Genomic DNA, 24371 nt, shown 5'->3' on the forward strand with positions numbered 1-24371 from the left:
ACAAATTAAAATCTGGAAATGTTTTTTGTTGTTGAAAATAAAATATCAATTAAGGCAAAACTGGTTTTTTTTCGACCTCAGAAAGATTAGTAAAAAAATTTAAAAAAAAGTAGATAAGAAATTATGTTTTATGTTTTTGACTAAATTTTTAAAATTGAAACAATTTAAAATATTTTACTGAATATTGTCAATGTCTTTTTAAATAATTTAATTATAATTTTTTTTTTTTTACAAATTTTTAAGAAAGTCAATAGTCGCGCACTTATTTTTTTAAAATTAAATTAGCGACAAAAATTTGAAATTTGAAAAAAGCCCGAAATTCGCAAAATATTGTTCCATTCCTTCTTAAATATGTTTCTTCATATTTTTCTGGATTCAAATTATTTACAACCTTTTTCAGGCAAGGCAGACACTTTTACTTTTAAGAAAACTGTCTTCAAAATTTGTCACTTCAAACATTTCTATATGAAGCATTTTTCAACTTCCCAATTTTTCCATACATACATACATATATTAACTAACAAAAACTATTATAAATAAGAAAAATTTAAAAAAAATCAAGCAAGGTCTGCTTAAAAAGCTATGTCTAGTTCTGAAAATAACTCAAATCTAGCCACTGTGCGAGTGATCCACCTACAACTGAACAATGACGCATAACCTAATGACACTCTGTGAAAGAGTCAATATACAGGCTAAGAGAATGAATGTGGGGGAGTGCAAATAGTAGCGGGCGGTGAGGTGAGGCATGTGGGATCTACGCTACTGTTACACATACATATACACATACAATTTAGAACCTTGTGTCAAACGGCACTTAACACCTTAAAACGACAGATAAGATATAAAATCAATTTTGAAAAAGAAATAAGAAAAATAAACCTTTGCCCTGCCCTTGCAATAATATGTATGGGAAAGTTTTTTATGTCAGATCAGACAGGAAATTAGAATTATTCATACACAGCAAATGCATAGAGTGCAATCGACCTAAGCTATCAGTTATATCCACACACACACACACACACACACACACACACACACACACACACACATACACACACGTACATATATAATTTCAACTGTCTATTGGCAGATAGATAAGGTAAACGTTCTACATGATACATCTGTTTTTACTTTTATTATTTGGACCTTTTTTGTTGGTGTTTTTGTTTGAAAAAAATAAATGATAATGTGGCAAGTCTTATCTATTTATATATATATTTGGTAGGAAAATGTGTTTGTGTATTTGTTCAACATGTTGGACCTATCTCTAAAGTAGTTGGCAAAAGTAGCTGAGAGTGTTGGAATATTTGACAAGTCATTTTTTTTTTGTTTTTGGATAAATGATAACAAAAGTTTTGCTTTTGCTATTATATATCTACATAAACATATGTATGTAGATAAGTGCGAATATTGGGGTTTTGAATATAAAATTTGTTTATCATGATGACGAATGGCTAAGAAACAGTAACGATAAATAATTTTTTATTACAAAATTCGTAATTATTTTATAATTTTTGGATATCTATATTAGTTAGGTGTGATTTCTAGGTACTTCACATTTAGGTACATTTGTTCTTATGAACAATTTGTTAGTTGAGATCTTATAACTTAACACTAATTTACCAAGTCTTGATAGAGACATTTTAAATAAGGATCTTTGACCGGTTGTGGGTTGTGTTATAAAAGAACGACAGCCAAATTTGAAAGGGAATATGTGAATAGAAAAGTACATTCACTACCCATCAAAAGTATATACTCAGGAAACCATTCTGATTATGTTCTTTCCCTAAAATTCTAAAATATATGATATATAAAAGGTCCAACAATGATTTCTCCAAATTTACAAACGTTGAAATTAGTTGTAGATGTTAGATATAAACTACAATTTTTAATGTTTAAGTGCATTTCAGACTTTTAAAATACCAAAATTTAAAAAAAATAGTATCTATATTCAAGTCAACATAAAATAAAATTATTTTAAAGGCAGCACAGCAAAGGTGGCGAAAGCTTGTCTGTATACCTTTTTTACGAAGCACTGAGTTCCATCATTATCAGAATTGAAATGGCTATACCATGTCTTCAGCGCTAAAACTGGTTGGGGATTACAACTAAGTGAAGCGAAAAAAGATTTGCAAATCTTACAATGCAAGGGTCCACTTTTTGTGCAAACCCCTTTGAATAAATCTTGTTTTAAAAATTGACCTCGAGCCGGCTATGTTTGACTTAACGGTATAATTTTTACTTATGATATGATTTGTGTTTTCGGTTGAAAAAAAATGATATACGGACACATTCGAAAAAGATTAGGCCGAAGTCAAAATTCTGATGTTTTCGAAATTACATTTCTTATTAGAGCGATAGTGAATTTATTAAGCATCAAGTGAAAAAAGTCACATTTTGGTCATATAATATAGTCTTATGAAGTTGACGAGGTTCCAAAGATTCTCTTTCCTTTTGTCTGGTGTTTTCTAAGGTGAATTAACATAGCAAGTGGTATACCATCTTTAGCCTCTTATAGAATATTTTGCAGTGAAATCCGATCCTGTGAAACAGTTCTAAGATGTGCTTCCTAGATTTACCTAAAAGTTTTCGCGTTGTTGGCCATTTTGCAGTCAGCCAAATACTGCCAGCTCTCAGTGGCGATTACCCGATAATATTTTTTTTTAAATTTGACTAAGCTCGAGGCTTTGAAATGAAACACAGCGTATTTTGGCCAGTTAATCGTCCTTTTCGCTATATTAGTGCTCGGTAGTCTCGATGCCATCTCTTCCAGAGTTTTAAAGATTAAATTTCAACGCTTTCTTCAGTTAAAGAAACATTAAAATATGTTTGTTGAAAGTTTCTTTATTTCATATAAAATACTTTATGTTTAGATTGTTTTTTTTTGTTTGTTTTTAATCCCAACTTACATAAAAATCCGTACAAAATATTTTTTCTTATGCATAAACTAAAACTTTAAATAAAACAAGTAGCTAAAAATAAAGTCAATCATTGTAAAGTGTTTTTGTTTCCTTTTTTGTTTTTTTTAAATCAATTTCAATTTCACTTAGGAAATTTATGATAATATCACATTATTTAAATATAAATAAAATATTAGAGAGTGGAGGAAAAAAAAAAATTACACGCATGACAATCGAAAACAAATTATTGGACAAAATAAGTAGCAAAATGCTTATAATTGGAATTTATTTCTATTTCTGATAGCAAATACTCTACTTAATTATAAGGCAGTTGTGGTAATGGGAAAATGCATTTCCCATATAGCATATATTTCATATATATGTATATACTTGTTTTTAATGGGAGAGATTTAATAGTTAAGTGACTTTTGGAGAAGATTTTCAAAGTTTTTTCGCTTTCTTTTAGTATAAAGTAAGGAGAATTCGAAAATCTCACTTCTGAAATAATATTTCCAGTGTAATTGGATTGAAGTTCATCTATCAAAATTATTAGCTTTCGTTGGGAGAGATCAACCAAATGTCTTTTGTCTTAAAACTATTAAATCGTCCCATTGCATAAGTATATCTAATATCTGTTATCTATATAGATCTGATGCACAATTGGCAAGTGTTGTGCAAAATAAAGAAGAAAAAAAAAATGCTAATCCCTACCTAGATTTTCCATCTAATTAACCCATAAGACAACTCACTTGGTTGTCTGCATAGTAGAAGCTAGATAAGGCCGCTTGGGTGTGGTTTGTTGTCATCTTCTTCTTTTTTGGAGGAATACTAGACTGTCCGACAGTCCAGATTTGACTCTATATTTAATATATTGTATGTATATTGTTATAGATAAAAAAATGAACTTGAATTCAAACTGGATGCAAAGAAATCCCTGTATGTCATGGCTCTTAAGCTATTATTATATAGATTACTTTAAATATTATGTCTTATACTTTAACTGCTCCGATTAAATGTCATCAATAATAGCATTATTAAGAAGAGACTGATGTTGATTGTTTTTTCTCTTGATCCACTATTTATGTCCTCGGTTGTCTGCTCTTCCTCGCTAGAGACCAAGGGTGAATGGATATAGCGAAGATCTTCATCAACATCGTTGATACTGCGAGCACATTGCATCCATTGACGTGATGATAGCTTGGGTCTGGCATGGGCAACTCTCATCAAATCATCATTGAATTCCCAATAGCTAAGATTTTTAAAGAAATACGTTTTGCCATTCTTATACTGGAAGGCGGCATCAATGTTATAACCAACACCAGACCAAATGGACATATCACGTGGATAGTCCACAGGTTCTACTTGACCCGTGGCATCATCAATGCGCCAATATAAAGTGCCACTGGTTAAATAAGTTCGATTATTGTGACCCCAAACGAAGGCGGCATCAATGTGGCTCAATGACGGTGGCAGACCCAAACTAGTCAATGGTTGTGGATAACCTCGTACTATTTCAACTGAATCAAATACATAATACTCGCGACCTGGAATAAAATACAAGATAGTAGTTATAAATTGAGATTGATTAAGGACATTTTGCCACACTTACCTATGAAGAATACAATTTGTCGCTGTTTATTCTCATAAACTGCATCGATTCGAGCAAAGTTTTCAGGTAATGCTGACCAATGTCTTCGTGTTTCCGTGGGATAGCCAGGATATAAGCCATTGTTACCAATGCGCCAAAGGAACTGATGTCGAAAAATTGGGTTTTATTATTATGTTTATTAATATAAAATTATATTTATAATATAACTAAAATCAATCTAACTAAATCAATGTACTGAAAGACAAAAATCTAATAGGTACACATAAATTTAGGTTTAGCTGATTTAACAATTTTTTTTTTGCCAAATTAGTAAGCTGCGTAAAAATTTTCTTTTAATATAATTATTTTTTTCTCGTTTATCAAGGCTCGAAGTCATTTTGGAAGACAATTAAAACTTAAGCAGGTTGTTTGTATAGTAATGTTGGGCCGCTTGGGTCGAGTGGATGAACAAATGTGAACAACTCCCTTTAGTCATTAAGGATATGCACTAGATATTATTCTATTTTTTGGCTTACTACCTTCTTCACTTACTGACTCAGTAACTCAAGGATTCAGTAGCTTTTTTCCCAGAAAATGTTCAATCTACAATAAAGTGAAGTGAACAAGTGGCTCAATTGAACAAATAAGTCAGTGACGCACTTAAACAATCCAGTGAATCAAGTGAACAATTGACTCAGTGAGTGACTGAGTAAATGATCTTGTTCACTCATTAAAAAGTGAGTATGTGAACTAGTTTATCAATATGAGTCGATTTTCCCATATTTTAAAAGAACTACAAAGATATATCTCATGAGCCGACTTTGCTGACCTCTATAGAATTCTAAGGACATGCCTCTACTTCAACACTAAACCCAGTTGGGAATTGGAATTATCAAAAAAGCAAAACATAGGAAAGCATCAAGTTCTGAAAAGCGTCAGACAATTGGTAAAAGAGTTATCGTTGTAACTAGGTGTTTTTCTTAAATTCTTTGCTTTTTCTTTTCAATTATTCAAAGAGAATTTATTTTGAACCTATTACTTTGCCTTGACGCTGACTCTAGCTGCAAAATGCTACATTATCTAATTGTGGTCAAGTCTCTTACCTGCCCACTAAAGATGAACAATTCACTGCGTATCATGGAGATGGCGTCATAGGTGGTCATACAGGAATTTGGTTTCGGTTTTCGTGGCTTATGCGGTTTATGGGTATTGTGTCGATATCCTACGGTTGAGTAGGGTCTTGGTCTTCTTGTCGTTGTGGTTGTTGTTCCAGTGCGCTCTCGCTCTTGTCTTTCGCGATTCAAACGCTCTCTTTCGCGTTCTCTTTCACGTTCACGCTCTTGTCTTTCTCTTTCCCGTTGTCGCTCACGCTCCTGTCTTATGCGCTCCTGTCTCAGGCGTTCCTGCCTTTCACGCTCTTGTCTTGCACGCTCGTAATCTTCACCAGACCGATTGTATGGATATCGAGGCGGATAATTAGGTCTATAGACAAGCGAACGCATCGTAGTTGTTGTGGTCGTTGTTGGGGTTGTACGTGGTCGATACGGTCCCCAGGTTTTGTCTTTGGCTCCATACAGCTCTTGAATGCCATTACGATCATCATCGGGCAATTTGCCATCGACTTCATTATTCTGATACCAGGGAAACATAACGGCATTCGAATCCGATGAATGACCCAGACCCAAAGAATGTCCCAATTCATGAAGGGCCACATTGAGAAAGTTGGTTCCTAGAAACGAGAAATGAATGAGACATGATAAGCAGGGAGTTTTTTTTTTTTTGGAAAGGGAGGGAAAAATTGCCATGACGACTTTGTAAGTGGCATAAAAATGGCGTCATTGCAACATTTCCTCTTTTCTCGTTTACTACACACACACACACACAGATATAGGGAAATGGCTGCTGACGGTGCTTGCTGCCGCTGCTGCTGGCAACGTCACGCATCATGCTGACAATTTTTTATTGGCATTAAAAACCATTAAAAATGTCAGTCGACTGACTGTTTGCTTGTTTGGAAGCCGCGACCGTCGACTCAGACGATTTATTGTGCTAAATTACAAAATGCACAAGGCAAAGTCAGAGAGAGAGAGAGAGAGAGAGAGCGAGAGCAAACTCGGTCGCGGCGTCCTGGGCGCCAGGAAGCCCCGCAATGTATGCAACGTTTATTGATTTTGCCTGCGGTTTTAACGCCTGCAGCAAACACGCGAACGCCAGTTGGTAGAAACCGAACCACAGAACATTATTATTATCTAATTGTGATTAATTGATGTGTAAATTTATGAACTTACCCCGACTATCATCTGTGGTCGAATCAAATTCCCAAGTTTCCTCCGCATCGAAATGTGCATCACCGCCGCGTCCAACACCAGGATAAAATGCATGAGCCAGCACCTGGCCGGGGCCATCGAATTTATAGCCATCGCCATGATCACGTCTGTTTAGAGATATAACAAGAATATTTCCTATATTATGATGGCTTCTCTGTGGCTCTATATAAAAAGAGCGAAATAGCTAATATCTAAGCATAAACAGCTTTTGCCACAACATAAACTCTTTGATTTCGAAAATTGGCTTTTCTTTCAACCCCTATTACCCTTCTTCGCCAGCCCCTTTCCACCCAACGTCATCATCATTGCAGGCATTGGCATCATTGGCATCGTTCTCATCATCATCTTCATGGTTTAATACTTGGCTTATTTATCGTTGTTCGCGTTTTAAGTGCAATTTTATGTGTTTGCCTTGGTGGCCCCCATGTTTATGGCACTAAAAGACGTTTTTTATGGTTCACTCCTCTGTTCTGCCCTCCACCCATCCTTTTAGTTACTAACCTTGCGAATAGTACTTGGATGTCCGCCTGATCGCTGTATACCTCACGGAATGTCAACTTGGAGTTATTTTCCCATACACGCAATGCTCGCGTCACCATTTGACGGATTTGTCCTGCCTTGGACATCGTTTGGTTGACCAGACTGTAAAAAGACAAAAAAATAAACGTAAGGTTAGAAAGATTTTCGAGCAGAAATTATTATGGCTTATAGCTTATGGCTTTATGTGCAGCTGGAAATTGAATCGAAATCGTTAGACAGACCTTAAAAACTTTTATGTTGTATGTAGTTGGTATATAAGGAATAAAGTTCTTTTTAGTATTGCATAGACGTAATAGAAAGCTTCTTTTATCACGAAATCAACACTTTAAATTCAATAATGACTTTAATTAAAAGCTTTTCTTGTTTCAAAGATTATCTTTGGATATCCTCAACAAAATACAAAAAATCATCACTAAATTCTTGTACAATTTCAGTTAACTGTTAGACTGATGAGTTCTTTAGTCAGAAGTCAATTTCTCCAACCTTTTTTTAAGAGTCATTAAGTCATTTTCAGATTTCTATTCATTTATTCTATTTTTCCATTTGGTTTGAAATACAAAATAAAATAATATTGACTGTTTGTCAAGCAAATAATTTGGACATTCGTAAACAGCTTGTAGGCTTTAAAATTTGTTTTAAGAGGCCAAAATCCGTAAGAAACGCACATTCGAGTCCTTGGCATAACAAATGAACCCTTACTCTAAAAGTTATCCGAAAATAGTTAAACCTGTTTTATTTATAAGCACTTTTCCTAGCAGGCAACCCAATGTTTAAGTCGGTTAAATTGCATTTAAAAGATGTTTTTTGAAAATCAATTCAAAATTCTGACCTTTTTTTGCTTGAGGGGGACACTTTCCACTTTATTAAGTTTGTTTAAATTGTTTGTCACATTGCAAAGTGAATTTATTAAGAATTTATCTAAGGACGAAACTGCACACACACACACTTAGTTTCACACACACTCACAGATTCCGCAGAGTCTTGCATAACTTTGGTCTCCTTGCATACTTCAAAGTTACTTTTTTTTTTGGTTTGTTTTTGTCTTCTGCTGTGCATTATCTTTGGGCCAGGAGCTTAGTTTTTTATTTTTTTGGTTTTAAGGAAAGACACTAACCGCTAATATGGTGGGTAGAACACCCACACACACATACACACATAGGGACTAAGAAACACACGTACAACTTTCACTTGGTTAGGCTAAAGTTTCCTTTATTCCTTTTTTGGTTAGGTGTCCTTTTTTCTTACCTATGTATATTTTGTTATGTTTCTTTTTTGTTTTTTTTTTTTGCATAATGGAGTTGGTATAGAGGTTGAAGGGGGCATGAGGGGTTTGGATTTCGGTGGTTTTCACTTAGTTTACTATTTTGTAAAATTTTGTGCCAAAAGTTTTTTTTTTACCTAGGCCAAGTAAGAGCAAGTAAGGCAACAGAGAACACTCTCCACTTACGACTTTACTCGATTTCCGTCAGCAAACTTTGTCGTCCCTTTTAGCCCACCTCATCTCCCCCGTTCCTTCTCACCCCGCGTCACCCATCTTATTTTCTTTCTATCTATGTATCTTGCTCTTGCTTTTCTGTGTTTCAACATTTTATGCAAATTAGTTATGTTTCTTTTATACCTAAAAAAAGGACCCTGCTGTTAACTAACACACGCAGCAAACAAACAAAACAAACAAAAATGAAAGGAAAAAGGAAAAGAAGAACAAAAAAAAGTTGATCCTTTTTTGTGGTTTAACCAAAGCCTGCCGTTAGTGTCCAGGTCCCAGGTCCAGTCTAGCTAGACCAGCCATCTAGGTTTCCATGTTTCTTAATTTCTTTTGAGAAGTTGACTTTTCTCTCTTTTTCTGTTTGCTTCTATGTGTTCCCCTTCGTTTCGCTGTGGGAATACGAGGGCTTACAGTGCGTATGGGTATTATTGTTCAATGTCCATTGAGGCATTTAACCACTTGTGCAATAGATGGCAAAACCAAACGATCGTCTCAATTTAAATGAATGCCATTTACATATACCCTTTAAGCTAACAACTTGGTTAGGGTATAACTAATTGGGGTTCAACTTTGCTGAAAGTGCTTTTGGGGCAAAGTTTGTGAAAATTTATTGAATTGTATCAAACACTATTTAGCTCCAAAGAGAGAGATAAAGATATTGAAAAGAGATAAGATTTTACTAAAACCTTAAAAAAGAACAAAAATATTATATTATTCTCTGTTCAAAAACCATTAAAATATATTTTTATTTTATCTTTTGACAAAAAATGTTAATAGCAAAAGATTATCGTCCACTGAGAAGCAGATCTTTTATGAAGTGATTTTTAATTCTTGCCAAATAAGAACACAGGCATTTTTTTATATTTTTTATAGATTGGTCTTAATCCATGTAAACGAGTCAAATTTTAGAATATTTCTTTCACAAAAAAGTGAAAGTTAAACAAACACAGTGCCTTATCAATGTGTACAGTATATTCGCAGGTGAAGTCAGACTTCAAAATAGATTGACTACTTGATCTTAGGGTATTCTTTCAGTCGCTATCACTTTATAACAATTGCAAATTGGATTTCTGCTATAAATTGCAAAAGCTGCACAGTAAGAGATAGATGGCAAAAAAGAGAAATAGAAAGAAAGCCAAGTTAAAAGAAAGTCAGGCAATGCAAATTTAGCTTTAAGTAATACGTGAGTAAGAAGGCAAACCAAAAAATATAGCCTAACTTTTAGGGCTATGCAGGGCAGGACTTTAAGATTGATTTTAGTTGCTGTTACAGCTCTATTTGGATGCGTGTGTGTGTGTTTTGTTTTACGCTCTGCGTACAAACAAAAACACTCAGTGCAACATCATTAGCCACACGTACAACGGACTGACAACTGGTGAATGCTGCCACTTGACCTACGAGACCTGTCGCTGTTTCTGCTGTTTCTGATGCTGCTACTGCAACAGAACTCCCCACTCATCATTTGTGCCCAAGTAACACCGTGTCGCAGTTGATTTCCATTTTGGTCTTGGACCCTGGACTGTAGACTCGAAAAACGTGCTCAATTGCAACGCCATTTGTTTGCTTAGTTGTTGATCTGCCCACCCCCTGGAAAAGAACTCCATTTTAGAGAGAGAGATAGAGAGAGACAAGGAGCCCCTTTACCGTGTTTCGTATTGCCGCCGCGACGGCTCGTCGGCTCGTCTACTATTTGCACAAAGCTTGTTGCTTGTGCCCGGGTAAATTAACTGAAGGATAACCAACTCCAAAAACCCCACTACTCTCTCTCTCTCTCTTTGCACTCCACTCTATCTTTCTCTAGTAGATAGTAGTTAGGTAGGTTGGTAGCCTTTGCCTCTTTGTAGTGCTAATTTTGTTGCTACTGCGCTTGGATTTAAATGCAAGCCATTGCAGTGCATCCTGTCACGTAGCCAGTCAACAACATTTGCCCAGCTAGCAGCAGCTGCAGCTGGTCCAGCTGCTCCATATCTCTTACTCTTCTTTCTCTCTCAACCAGTCATCTACATCGTCCTCGTCGTTGTTGTTGTCGTCGTTTTTGGTTTGACCTCTGTTTGTCTTTGCCATGTCACTTTGTGTGCCGAGCATTTAAATTATTATGAACCCCCAGATAGCAATGCAAGAGTAAGAGGACGAGGGTAGTAAGGATATGCTTTTTGGCAAAAATTGTAAACTGTTCCCAGTGTACAAGGTAGGAAACGTGTGCTTTGGCCAATTTGTTGCCTTTACACGTAAAACAAACTGAACAATTAAGCAAATGGATGAAAAGGGACACACACACACAAAAAAAAACTTCTCAGTGAAATGAGCTATATAAGAAAAAACAACATTCTCTCCACTCTATAGAAATCTTTCTCTAAAATAAATGTATCCATTCTTCTAAAAGAAAATTCCAACTGATAATCTCCTTTTTGATCAAATTCCAACTGGCTGACAATCTCAATTTTTGGTTAGAAGCAAACAAAAAAAAAAAAAAAAAATAGGCTCAACACATATTGATATATAGAATATTTGATTAAAATTGCTTTAGGTACGATTTGTCTGACTGTCTGTATTACCAAATTGATTGAATTGAGCACATCGAGCCATGAAATGTACGTTCGACATCCTAACAACTAAATCACCGTTGGCAGCAGCCTCGTGGCTTTCGCTTTTTTTTCTTTTCCTTTTTCTTTAGCCTTTGCATTACCTAAAGTCAAGACCATACATACAGAATGGAACAAACTTGGCCGTAATAGAAAATGCCGTCGGCTTCATCGCCATTTGCCATCGCCAACGTCGTCGTCGTCACATTTTCCAATCTGTCTTTCAATCGCATAGATTTTTTTTCGTCTCTCTTACTTATTTTCCCTACGCAGCCAGAGACAATTTTATTTCTCTTTTTTTTTTTGTGCATTTCGAACTTTTTAGCGAAAAGTTGAGTTTTGGTTGAATTTTTCTTGTGCTTTTCTTTCGGTTTGTCGTTGTTGTTGTCAGACAGCTATCGAAAAAGTTTCGCTACTAACAAAATGAGTTTATTTTTTGCTTAATTTCGCACAAATTAAAAAAAATCGAAAAGGAAGATGAGCGTAAAACATGGCAATTTTTCTTAGAGACTGCAAAAAAGTTTCTTTCTGCATGCATGGTGCATGGTATATGGGATATATATATATATACATATACATGAGAATAAATCGGTAAAAAGTTGAGAGTTGAAATATTTATTAAGAAATTCGTACCGAGACTTTAAGCCAAAACTTGCCTTAACAAGTTTAAAAGTGATAACAATTTGTCACGCTAGCGGAAAACGTTTCTTAAGGTTGAAAGTGTTAAAAAATTCTTTGAGAAAAATGTCGAATGAAGTAAATAATATCAATTAGTAAAATACTTCGAGAATGGTTAAACCCTGAAGGTGTTATTGAGAAGGTAAATCTTTTTTAGATACAAGTAAAATGCTTTGAATAACTTCTTTAAAAAGTCTTGTGTATATAGTTTTAGTTCTGGCAGGATTCATTATGCAAAGCAAAGATATTAATAGAGCTAAGTCCAGCATTTTATAAAATGTTAATCATATACCATTTTATTTTAAGCTCAATTGAACTCTGATCATAAGTGACAACTTTGCTGGGATAAATTGGTACCTTAGTCATGAATTGCTTATTAACTCATCATTCTATTAATTTCAACTCCTTTTAGAGTCATATTAATGATCAAATACGACCATAGTCTTGCATTTTGTTATTGTTCTGTATACAATTCAGATTTCGAGAATACGAAGTCATTTTTTTTCATCAAATTTACAAAAAAAATGTCTTCTTTATGCCCTTTTTTTAAATCAAAGTAATAGAAAAAGTATGTATTCAAATTGTATAAAAAAGCAGAGAAAATGTTTTAAATATAATTTAATTTAATAGTTCACTTCAAAATTTGGCTCAACAAAATAATAAATCAATAACATTTGAGCATAAATAATTAATCATTTCAAAAATCATGGCTTAAATTGTGAAAATCATTTTAATTCTTGCCCCTCTACAAGGACCAAACCGCACCTGAGTCCAAGAACACTTTATCTCTCTCTCTCTCTCTCTTTCTCTCTATGTCACTCACTCATTGTGGGCTAATCTCAACCAGCTGTAGCAACAACAAACATAATTAGACTTGGCATAAAAAATTTAAAACTCACAAAGAAAAGAGTTTGAGGGCAAGTAAAGAACAAAAAAGATGGCAAAAGGCAAACTCAATAAAAATTGTTGAATAAAAGCCTTTACCTACATAAGTCGACAAAATAAATAGGCAACATGTTTTGGGTTTTAAGGACACAAAAACCAAAGCCAAAAAGTAGTCTAAGCCAAAAGCCACAAAAAAAAAGAGAAACCCAAAAAATGACTCCTGTCTCTCTCTCTCTCCCCATCTCTTCCTTTCTGTTTCTTTGTTGTTTGTCGCTTTTGCCTTTTTGGCCATGTTTATGAGAATACAAATTTAATTAATAAATAATCACAATGTAACCACAAGAGTCATAACCAAAAAAAAAAAAAAAAACAATGCCAAGCCAAGCCAAGCCAAACCAACAGCAACAACAACAACAACCGAAGAGAATATAATAAATGGGAAATTGTCATTAGTTATGAGAGGCCGAGCAACACGCACTCAGAGAAGACACAAATTTTATATGGATTTCCTTGTCTGCCTTTAGCGACAAGTCTCAAGTGTTTAAAATTGCAAATGTTATTTTCACATAGATGTATAAATTTATATACATATATCTTTTAAAAGAGGGGTTGGCTCGGTGTTGAGAGGGGGTGAGTGGCATTGAGGATGGAGAGGGAGTTGGGGCTTCTCCGAAAAAGGTAAATATTTACCACAAGACGCAATGTTGCCATTGCCTAAGGGCAACGGTTCCAGACCATAGAAATTGTTAAGAAATTGCCTTATATAACAAGACATATGTATGTATGTATGTATGTGTGAGTGTTTGTGCGTGTGTGAGTTTATTTGAGTGTTGCTGTTTATAAATTTATATAGCTGTAGATGTAAAATGATTTTTGCCATTAGGCATTATTAAATTGACATCTTTGCAGATTTTATTAGGCTTAAGGCATAGAGCCAATTTCCCCTCTCACCTTTTCCCTCTCTCTCCCTGTCTTTAAATTAAATTTAATGGAATTTGAAACTAGATTAACATTCTGTAAAACAATTATTGAATGATTTAAATGGCTAGCTAATGCTATAAGAGTTTTAAGATATAGTATTAACTTTAAATTGTATTAGAGAAGCATTTTAATTGGATTGGTATCCAAAAAACCAAATTAAAGACATTATTTAATTATTTATTTGATATTACGTAACTGCATTTCTGTTATGTTTGACAGATTGTTGTGGTCTCTTTCTCCTTCTCTATTGCGTAACCGCAAAATGCATTAAGTTCAAGTTACCAGTTGACAGGTAATTAACATACTAACTTTGTGCAATTATCCTTTAAGTACCTGTTAGGTTGTAGGTTATGTAATCTTTAGGTTTTATTTATTTTAAATATTTTTGATCCCTTCTCCTTTACTACATGAACATTAAATATTGTTCTACTTAAATTACCTTTAAATCGCTTGATTCACATTTAAAGATACAAAAGTTGGTTACATATCCGACGAGACAAGTTGAGATCAAATAAATGTTGAAATGTATAGAACTTTTCGGAAAAATTGATTTAAAATTTGGAAAATTTCAATTGCACTTTAGTTTTGGAAAAAGAAATAAACCCGGAACTAAGGGACCCTACCGCAGATCTACGTCTGTGAAAGGTAAGGAAAAGTTTTCTTAAAGTTTGCAACGGGTTGAAAAACGTTTTATTGTTTTTATAAAATGTATAACATTTTGTTACTTTAAAATTGTCTCCAATATTTGGTTTAAGGATTGTTGTTTTTCTACAGGCAACTTCAAAATAACTTTATAAGTTTCAAAAGGCAAATTCTTAGAGTGCTTTTTGCATACTTTAGGGGGCAAGGTTCCCATATCACAGGCTTAGACTCGCCAAACGAGGAGACTTTGAATCTTACTGATAAACGAGGCATCAAATGCTGGCGCTACAAGCGAAAAAATTGGTTTGAGCTAGACTTTATATATACTTTTGAAAAATTTGTAATAAAGTTTTATATTAGCTTTCATGTGACCAATTTACATGTGAAAATATTGCCTATTGGTTATGTAAAATTTTTCTATTTTCGAGAACTAACTATGATTTATAGAATTATCTAATCAAGTTTCCAGTGTAGATTAGCTGTTTAGAAACTTAATAAAACTGGCCACTGCATTAATGATTATCTAGAGCTAAATTAATTAAAATAAACAAAATTAATAAGAGTTGATGACTTATATATGTATGTAGATCCAGCTATTAGTTTTTGCTACTTGGATAATTTATTTATCTAATTTTGATCAATTATTTTATATATGTATGTAATAAATCTTTCATTGAACTTTGTGGATATTCTATCCTGCTATCGCTCACTCAAGGAGGTTGTGATGGATACCATATTATAAATAACATCACACCCAGGTTGAGTGAGTCAAAGCAAGGCAAAATGTGTTAAGTTCTATAATTTGGTTTATTCAGATGATTTCAAATTGGATACACTTTGAAAACTTTTCCCAAAATCCAACACTTTCTGTCTGACTTTTTTTTTAAAGTTTTTTTTTAAAGGGTGCGGCGGATAGCAGCAGCAGCAGCAAACAAATTGCATGTTTTATACATTTTGATTTGTGTAACTTTTGGCATTTGGACACAGAGCAAGAGATAGAGAGAGAGAGACAGAGATTTTGGACTTGGATTCGGGTCCCTAATTGAGTGGCAGGCTGTATGTTTTATTTATGAGCGTAACGCTAGGGACCATAAAAAAAAGGGCACAACAAAAAAAAAATGGGAAAAGGAAAGTCGAAGGAAAAGAATGCTTAAATTAAGAATCTCTACTAATTTGACACTTGATTGAATTCGTAATGTTTAAGCATCCTGTGTGCAAGTGTTAACAACAAAAGGTTGAGAGTTGGGTGGCTTGGGTTGGGTTGGTTCAATGCTTCGTAAAATGGTCACAAATGTGTATTGTAAATCCACTATGGACAGGCATTTGTATATGGGAATACAATAAGTATAAGCAATAAATCATAAAATAAATCGCTTACATTCATCGCTGTCAGTGTTGCACAATGCCATATACAGCACCGCATTCCTCCCCCCTCCTTCCGTTCTCCACCTACTCTTTCCCTTTTCCTTCCTAGGATACACGTCTAACAAGCTGTCACAAGTAAAAAGAGGAAAGAAAACCCACAGTCCAAACTCGGAACACATACAAAAGGGATGCGGCAGCAAATAAGAAAAAAAAAATGGGAAAAGCAAAATGAGAGAAAGAGTGAGTGAGACAAGGCAAAAGGGAAGGGCCATGGGGGAAAGGGGGTAAAAGAGAAATCTATACAAAACCATTTGACAAGGAAAAGCATACCGCATCGTGGCAGAGTAAGCAGTCAAACCGCCGCTGCCAAATGATGCGAAACGTTATCTAAACTTCGTTTGCCAGCCGAAGGATGTGACAGGAAAATGTCGTAGGAAATACCAGGTGAGCAGTGGTTGAAAAGGGGAACGGGGTAGCTAGTGTGGTACGCGGTTGTCACCTGCTTTTCAATCAAATTCAAATTTACTCAGCACACATACACCCACACACACACACAATCACACACTTACATACACAATAAATTCAACTGTGAAAATTTAACACCAATAACAGAGGGAAGGAGAAAGAGAGCAAAGAAAAAAGTATAGCATACAAATGGGCGCACATTGAACACATTTTATGGAGTGAAATGAAACTTATGTTGTCTGTGTGAATGTCTGTCTGCCTCTATGTGTGTGTATAACTAATGCATATTTAATATGGTATATGTGCCATTTCGTAAAGCAAAAGTGTGCATAAATTATGTTCACATACATTGATTATGCAATCAATAATTGCAATTAAATTTAACCTCAAAATGTGATTTGAAATTTTTAATAAGTTCATTTTGACACCCTCAATCGATCCTTTCGTCTCCCCCTCTTCGCCCATCGTTTCTTTATATACAATATGTATACATATTTAAAATTGATGTGATTTTCGAAAGGTGTTTATTGCGAAATCTGATTTGAATTGATGACTCATTTATGTTAATCACCATGTTGTTGATTGATTAAATAAATTTACGAAAATCTGTTTCGAAAATTGGATTATTAAAGCCACTTTAAAGCACTCAATTGGCCAAAGGTTTTGGAAAGTGTATTTGTTTTTTTTTTTTTGTTTGTTTATTTCATATAATTAATGTTTGATATTAGTTTGTAAGCTAATTTAAAATGGGTTTTTAATTAGCCTGCAAAAGTGTTTAAAATCAGCTTAAAACAAAAGCAATTGATTACCTGTTTCAAATTTTAATGAGATTAGGTTCGCTATCGTCTGAAAAATGTGTAGGTAAGTTTTGAACACATGTTTTGATTTGTTTTAAACATATGTGTCTTGGAAATTTTTAGTTGGTATCTATTTATCGTTTTAACAATTGATTTTATTTCTCTAAAGTTCGTTTTGTCTGTGCATATTTTGGAGTTCTTAATAACATAAAATAGTTAATACATTTGGGAGGCATACATTATGTTTAAAAGTTCTAAATGATTTCATTCTCAGTTTTTCAGGTATATAAGTACATTTTTTAGTTAAGAAAATTGTAGAATCTCTAAAAGGGACGTAATAGGAAAATATTTTAGTTACTGAATTAAAAATACAAAAAAACGGGCAGGTTGAATATGGTTTCATTAACTCATTAAAAAGTGAGTTTTGACACTTCAATCCTTTTTACTATCACCTCATTACCTAAAATAAATCTAAATTACTGTTGAGCCAAAAATTTTTCGTAACAGATGCGCATAAACGTTTCTCTCACAATCTATTTAATCTAAATTTACTAACTTGCAAACTTTATGGGAATTTTTGTAAGTAGTTTTTTTTTTTAGTTTATATGGTATTCATTACAGATTAATGAGAAATAATTAAAAACAAGAATAAACTTTTTGACTCATTTCAACTTTTATTTACTAAGCTAGCAACTTTTCAACAACATCATAATTTGTGTCAAACTTAGTTTTAGACGAAACTAACTATGAGTACATATAGTGAACTACAACTACTACAAACATGGCCACACACACACACAAACACATACTCACGTATAGGTGAAACCAAAATTTTCCTGCACTCGCCATACAATATTCAGATGGACAGGCCACTAAACTGCTGTTGCGACCTGATTTTCCAGAGATTTTTTTTTTGTTTATTTTTGTCTCATTTTTTTCGTTGTGTTTTTTGCATTTTTAAGCGCTTTTTCGGCTTTGAGTTTGGTTGTATGGAAATGGAAAAACAAACAAATATACAGAGAGTGAAAACTTTTTCGCTGGTATTTACATGTGACTCATTGAGCGACTGTTTTGCGGTATTTAATCTACTTTGCTTATGCTCTATCACACACACACATTTTACCCTCTGTCCTGTTTCCTGTCCTTCTTCTATCTAACTCTGGTCTCTTCTGCTATCTCTCTGTCATTGCCTTTGCGACTCCTCTATCTCTCTTTCTCTTTGTGTGTACTTGTGTGCGAGTTGGTGTGTTTCTGTGTGTTGTACATGTGTGTTTATCCCGATTTTGTACGCCCCTTTTGTAACCAGTGTAAAAAAGCTTAAGTTGCGTTTCACTGACTTTGAATTTTTTATGTTGACCTTTTTTCTACTCTCTCTCTCTCTCTCTCTCTCTCCCCAACACTCTGCACCACATTCCCCGATTTCTTACGGTACTTTGCGTGTATATATGTGTGTGTTCTAGCTAAAGCTAAGCTGCTTTTTGCGCTGCTTTTCTGGTTAACTGCATACTAAAAACAGAAAGAAAAAAAAAACGCACAGAAAGGAGACGAAAAGAAATAAAATAAAACCCAATGTTATTTTCTCGCGTTGAGGTTAAGAGATGACAACGTGATCATCCGCACTTCAACTACGTTTCCACTGAATTGATTTTTCAATTGCATACTTTCAGGAACTAGGCAAAAACTTTGCTAGAACTTGAAGCCAAGAAGCAACAGGCCTACAATTGGTGCTTTAAAAAGAGTTAATGATAGAACTTTCTATAGGTTCCTAAGCTAATAATGGGTAGTTTGTCGATAATTATCGTTTTGAGACAATCGATAAGTGTTTGATGCATAAGCACAATGACTTGTGACTCGATATAAGCGTCAAAATTAGCTAAATAACATTTCTTTTTAACAAAATCTGTCTAAAATTATTGTTAAGCTTATTAAAGCTTTCGAAACAAAATATTTTCAAAATTTTTGAATCACAATAATTTGGCTAAGAGCCATTTTTTAGACGTTTCGAATATTCTTTTGAACTTCTCAAAAAATGTGATTGTATGTTCAAGGGAATCGATCTAATAGTTATGAATGTTCTTTTTAGTTAAATAATATATAAATTTTTAATAAAGTGCCTCCATTTGAATACTTTTAAACATTTGTACAAAACTTAACGAAATTTTATTAATAGTTAAAGAAAGTTTTAAAAACGATCTATAGCTTTTTCATCTAAATAAACATTTTAAAAAGTTTTTATGACACTATTGGCAATTTATTTTAAATATTTATAACATTTTTTTAAAATCATTCAAATTTGAAGATCTGTTTTTGCTGAATTGTTTATGTTAGTTTAATTCGATTTAGTTCTTTGAAAAAAGCCATTGAGGTTTTCCAGATTATATATATTTAGTCTTGTTCAGTTCCATAAGGAAACTCAAGCATTGAAATCGATACTTCTAAAGCGAGCTGAGAGCTAAACATATAAACTGTTCAAAAGCTTCTAATTTCTGTTTCTTTTTATATTTCATAAGTCTAGACCAAACTATTTTGAAATTTAAGTGATAACAAATTCAAACATTTCTGATCTGGAAATGTAAAGAGCACTTGAAAAAGGGGAATGTAAAGTTTTCTTTATGGTTTTTGTCATCTCTAGTGATTGTTGGCCCCGCTCCCTCATCCACTTTAGGAGTTTGCTTAAATTGAATTGCACATTTGAGCGCATTCAACCTAAATGCAAATCGGATAATGGCAGGGTTACCTTTCAAACCCTCAATCCAAACTCCTTTTTGCATGTATTGGAGGGAGCGGAAAGCGGGGACAGAACATCGATGCATATACCGAACATTGCACACTAAATTGTTTGACATTAGAGAAGTTCACTAGTTTCTCTGGGGCTATCATAACAAACAACAACAGCAGCAGCGGCAGCAGCAAAATTGTGAACCTTGGTTTTATCGAAATGGTTTTGCATACAAGATACATAGAGCAGAGCAGACCAGACCAGAACAGACCAGACAATTGCCAATGGCAATGGCAGTGGCAAAAGTACAGGATGAAGATGATGTGAGGTGAATGCCTCAAGGTAAAGTCAAAGGCAAATGTGGGTGGAGGGTGAAATAAAGACATATTGTAAACATTAAGCAGCTATCAGCAGGATACGTTCGATACGTTTATTGATTTCAGCTCTCTAAGAGACGCAAAAAAAAGGTGTGAAAAAAAGAAATCAGCAACACCAAGAACAACAACAACAAGATGGTAAAATACGTACTTTGATTTTACAACCAAATCAAGTCACAAGCACACCAAAGGCAAAAGACAACGTCAACACTTACCTGCAAGAGAAAAAGACAAAAAAAGAGGGAAAGAAATTGAAATTTTAGTCAATTGTATATAAGCTTCACTTTATATAGATATCTATATGTATGCATGTATGTATTTGGATGTGTAAGTATATAAAGATATTTATTTAGCTTTCGGTAAGCTTGTTGTTGCCTGTGACAACTACCAACTTTGGGGTGTGGCTCTTACTGTTACGGGGTTTCGCTATGCGTTTCAATTTGCTTTTCTTTTTTTTTTTTGCTTTTCTGCCTTATTCATATATCGATTACTGACTTTTTCCATCATCAGCAGGCCCAAAACAAAACAATTTGTCAAATAAATGTGCCAAAAAGTTGATGACGAAAGTTGATAACAAACAAAACCCCAACCAATGGAAAAAAAATTCTACCTAGTAAATTCTCTCCCCATAAGTCAGAGAAGACGTCAAAGGCTTCAAAGGCAAACAATGCAAAAATCAAAACCTAAACTTACATGAAGTTTTAATACCCTTATATGACCTTTTAGAAATGTCTTATTAATGTGTATACATAGATTATTAGGTTAATTTCTTTTCCTGCTCTATAAAAAAATCATTTTACCTTATACAAAAGACTTTTGCTTAACGGTTGTTAGTGTGAAGAAATTGGAGATAGCTGGAGAATTCGAATAGCACTTACTTGTTAAGCAACAAGCAATCAAAAACTTGGTTTTAGAACAGAATTAATACTAAACATTGCTAAAAAAAATATATCAATAAAACCCGTGATCAACTGTTTTCTTTGTAGGATGAAAACTTCTTGTAAATAAATCGATAAATCCCATAATGAACAGTGTTTTTGAGAGAGAGTAAAATAAGTTACTGCCGAATAATATATTTCTATCGAAGCCTAACAATTTAGGGCCTTCCTTCTAAGGAGATGTATTAGCTTCGAAGTTAACTAAAACTCAAAAGAAGTTTCCAAAAACTTATAAATCTTTTATTATTTATAATTTCCATTCAACAAAAGTCGGACTATTTGGATAACTAAACCTGTCCATGAAAAATGATATCCCAATGCTCAATATCATATACAAATGTCTTGCATTGCAAACCTAAGAACAAAATATATATACCCATTAAGTATATAGAAACCAAGTACAGTTGTGTTGTGCAAGCAACAACGATTACGTAAGAGTTATTGATGGAACAATTCATTTTTTTTTTTCTGTTTTGTTTTGTGCTAAAATCAATTTGAATTAGCCATAATGCTAACATACATATATAACCCTCACAAAATATTAAGGTCTCATTGTAGATAGTTTTTGTGTATGTGTTGGACATAAAAACTAACCCAAAAGTGGCCACAAAAATATTGTTCGATGAGTAATATGCGGTTAATAGCCATAGCTGTATGAGGGATGAAGGATAGGGAAGGAGGGGGATTGGTCCATATGCTGCTGCCATAAAATCGAAGTGTCTTGAAGCCTTGGGGCCTAAGTGGTATATGTTACTGAGGCTTTCCAAAGGGAGGGAGGAGAGTATAGGCCACCATCATCATCATCAACTTAATGATGCATAATGATATGGGACGAGCTCGCGTTGCGTTGCGGCCCATTACCCACACGTCGAGCAGGACATGGAACCGCCATCCCATCCCATTGGAGCACAACCACACCATATTATTAAGAACTTCTGCTCTTTGCTTAGCCAAATGGACAATGTCAATGCTCGATCTGTATGTTCCGACTTGTCAATTATTTATTTTTATGATGATTTCTGCTGACTGCGTTAATGGCTAGAAGACAAAGATGCTTTCAGCTCTTACTTCTGTTTAAGCTCCAGCTGTCGTCATAGTCACAATTATTATTTTTCTTTATTTTTTGTGTGTTTAATTTCATTTCTAGTAATAAATGAAATTTAATGTCCATATACAGACAGGTTGTTCTACGTTTTAGGCACCAAAAATCAAATTTGTAAATACTTGAAATTATGCCTTGAACCAGTAAGTAAATTTTATGATTTCTTTCAATTTCTTTGGACAACTTTTTGATCTAGTAATGAAATTAAATTTTTATTTCAAACATTATATTTAAATTGCTTCACCAATTAAGTGATTGTGCTTCAAAGAAAGCTTTTTGTCTGCTATTAAATTGATGAACTAGAAGAACTTTTTCCAGGTAAAGAAATCAATTACCGTATGAATTTAATTATCAAGAATGCAAAATTCGAATGATGAAAGTCAAAGTTACCTACATTTTATAACAACATAATAAAATGCCACAAAATGCTATAGAAACTTGCATTATATAAAGAAAACAATAGAAATTACCTTAACCTTAAGGTTTGACCTATGTTATAAAAGATAGAAACAAATTTTATTGCCTACTTTTAGGCATTTGCGGTAGCCAAATGATATAATTGCCAATCAATGTCCAATAAAAGAAGATCTCATTATAAATTGTCGAACCCAAAAAAAAAAAGAAGAGAAAAAGAGAAGAGATATCCTTTATTCGTTGGAGTACCCCAAAATATCCATGAATGTGGATGGCCTGGTCAATTGGTTGGGCTATGTCTGGCTGACGCCCGGTCTGTTTGGCTGGCTGGCTGGCTGACTGGCTGGCAGTTCGGGTTGATATGTTGAGTGGCTTGTGAAGTGCAGGGCAGAATTCAGTGTGTTTGTGTCATGTACACACTTAATGCTGAAAGAGTGTCACTAACAATATCATCGCCTGTTTGTGGGTCTCTGCTCCCTCTCTCTCACTTTCTCTCAGTCTCAGTGTCTATCGAGTCCCCGTTGCTCTGGCGTATTTGTTTAGTGCAGGTGACATTTAAATTAAGCTGCTGCTGCTGCTGCTGTTATTTCCTCCATTTCCCAAACGCTAAAAGTCCTTTCATGTTCTACTGCTCCCCTTCACTTAGCCGCTTTCTCCTCCTCCTCCTCCTTCATCTAGCTCTCCATGGCAGACAGACGAAGCTCGTTAAACTCAATAAACGTTTGCACTTTTTATTTATGTATGTTTGTTTCTATCTATAGAATGTATGTAGGTTGTGTTCCCTTGCAATTGTTCGTCGCTTGATTAAATTTCTTTGTTGGTTGTTGTTGGTGCTGCTTTTTCTCTTTTTTTCTCTCTCCCACTGACAATTAAACTAGCCAATTAAACTTTAGCCCAGAACAACAGTCCAAACATTGACCATGTCCTGGACCCTGGCTGCCTTTTCTGCCAAAGTGTTAATACACAAATACCCAAATGTGTAGTTAACAGACAGAAGACTTAACTTCTTTTTTTTTTGTTGCTTTTGTTTTAATAGATATACATTTATATATATTTAGCTTTGGCAATTTATGCACTAGGGAAATTGCATTTTCCAGAGAAAAATCGGTACAACAAAAGCAAAAAAAAGAAAAATAAAAGAAATCAAAAACTGTGTTTCCTTTTTATTTTAGTTTTGCGACAGTTGATTTAATATAGTACCCAAATATCTATTTGAATTTAAATTGGCTTGTTTTGAATATTTATCATTTTTAGAAACTTTTCTCTAGATTATCCCAATCGGAATATGATGCATGGACTAAAAAACATTTTCGAAATTGTTAATGATATTTTCGTTAAAGAACAAGCGAATTGTTAATCACAAATAAATTTTTTAAAGTGGGGAACATTTTTATTAGGAAGCAAAAAGAAAAATTTGAAGTTTGGATTATGTGAGTGTGTGTGTGTGTGTAACTGTAAAAGTCTTGCAACACAAAGCGCTGTAATGAAGCGATGAGAGATGGCTATAAGGTGGTAACGGTAAGTGTTTTTGTTGTTGTTGTTACGCAGCTAAATCAGAACGTTTAGCTGGTTTTTGCTTGTCGAT

General features: G+C 34.1%; 1 protein-coding gene across 2 annotated transcripts in view; it reads right to left on the reverse strand.

Annotated features, from left to right (window-relative positions):
• Positions 1-3081: 3081 nt before the first annotated feature.
• The window catches only part of LOC6640853 (matrix metalloproteinase-2), a 101719-nt gene continuing 80429 nt past the window's right edge, over positions 3082-24371 (reverse strand). The window contains exons 4-8 of one of the 2 annotated variants that reach the window (XM_023174993.2): positions 7317-7457; positions 6777-6922; positions 5592-6217; positions 4510-4651; positions 3082-4444 (exon numbers count right to left, since the gene is read on the reverse strand). In XM_023174993.2, coding sequence (XP_023030761.2) covers positions 3897-4444; positions 4510-4651; positions 5592-6217; positions 6777-6922; positions 7317-7457 — 1603 coding nt within the window. In that variant the 3' untranslated portion in view covers positions 3082-3896. The remainder of the gene's footprint in view (positions 4445-4509; positions 4652-5591; positions 6218-6776; positions 6923-7316; positions 7458-24371) is intronic. The other variant, XM_023174994.2, reaches the window with a different exon arrangement.

This window comes from Drosophila willistoni (assembly GCF_018902025.1).
Source record: "Drosophila willistoni isolate 14030-0811.24 chromosome 2L unlocalized genomic scaffold, UCI_dwil_1.1 Seg168, whole genome shotgun sequence".
NCBI classification, from domain to species: domain Eukaryota; kingdom Metazoa; phylum Arthropoda; class Insecta; order Diptera; family Drosophilidae; genus Drosophila; species Drosophila willistoni.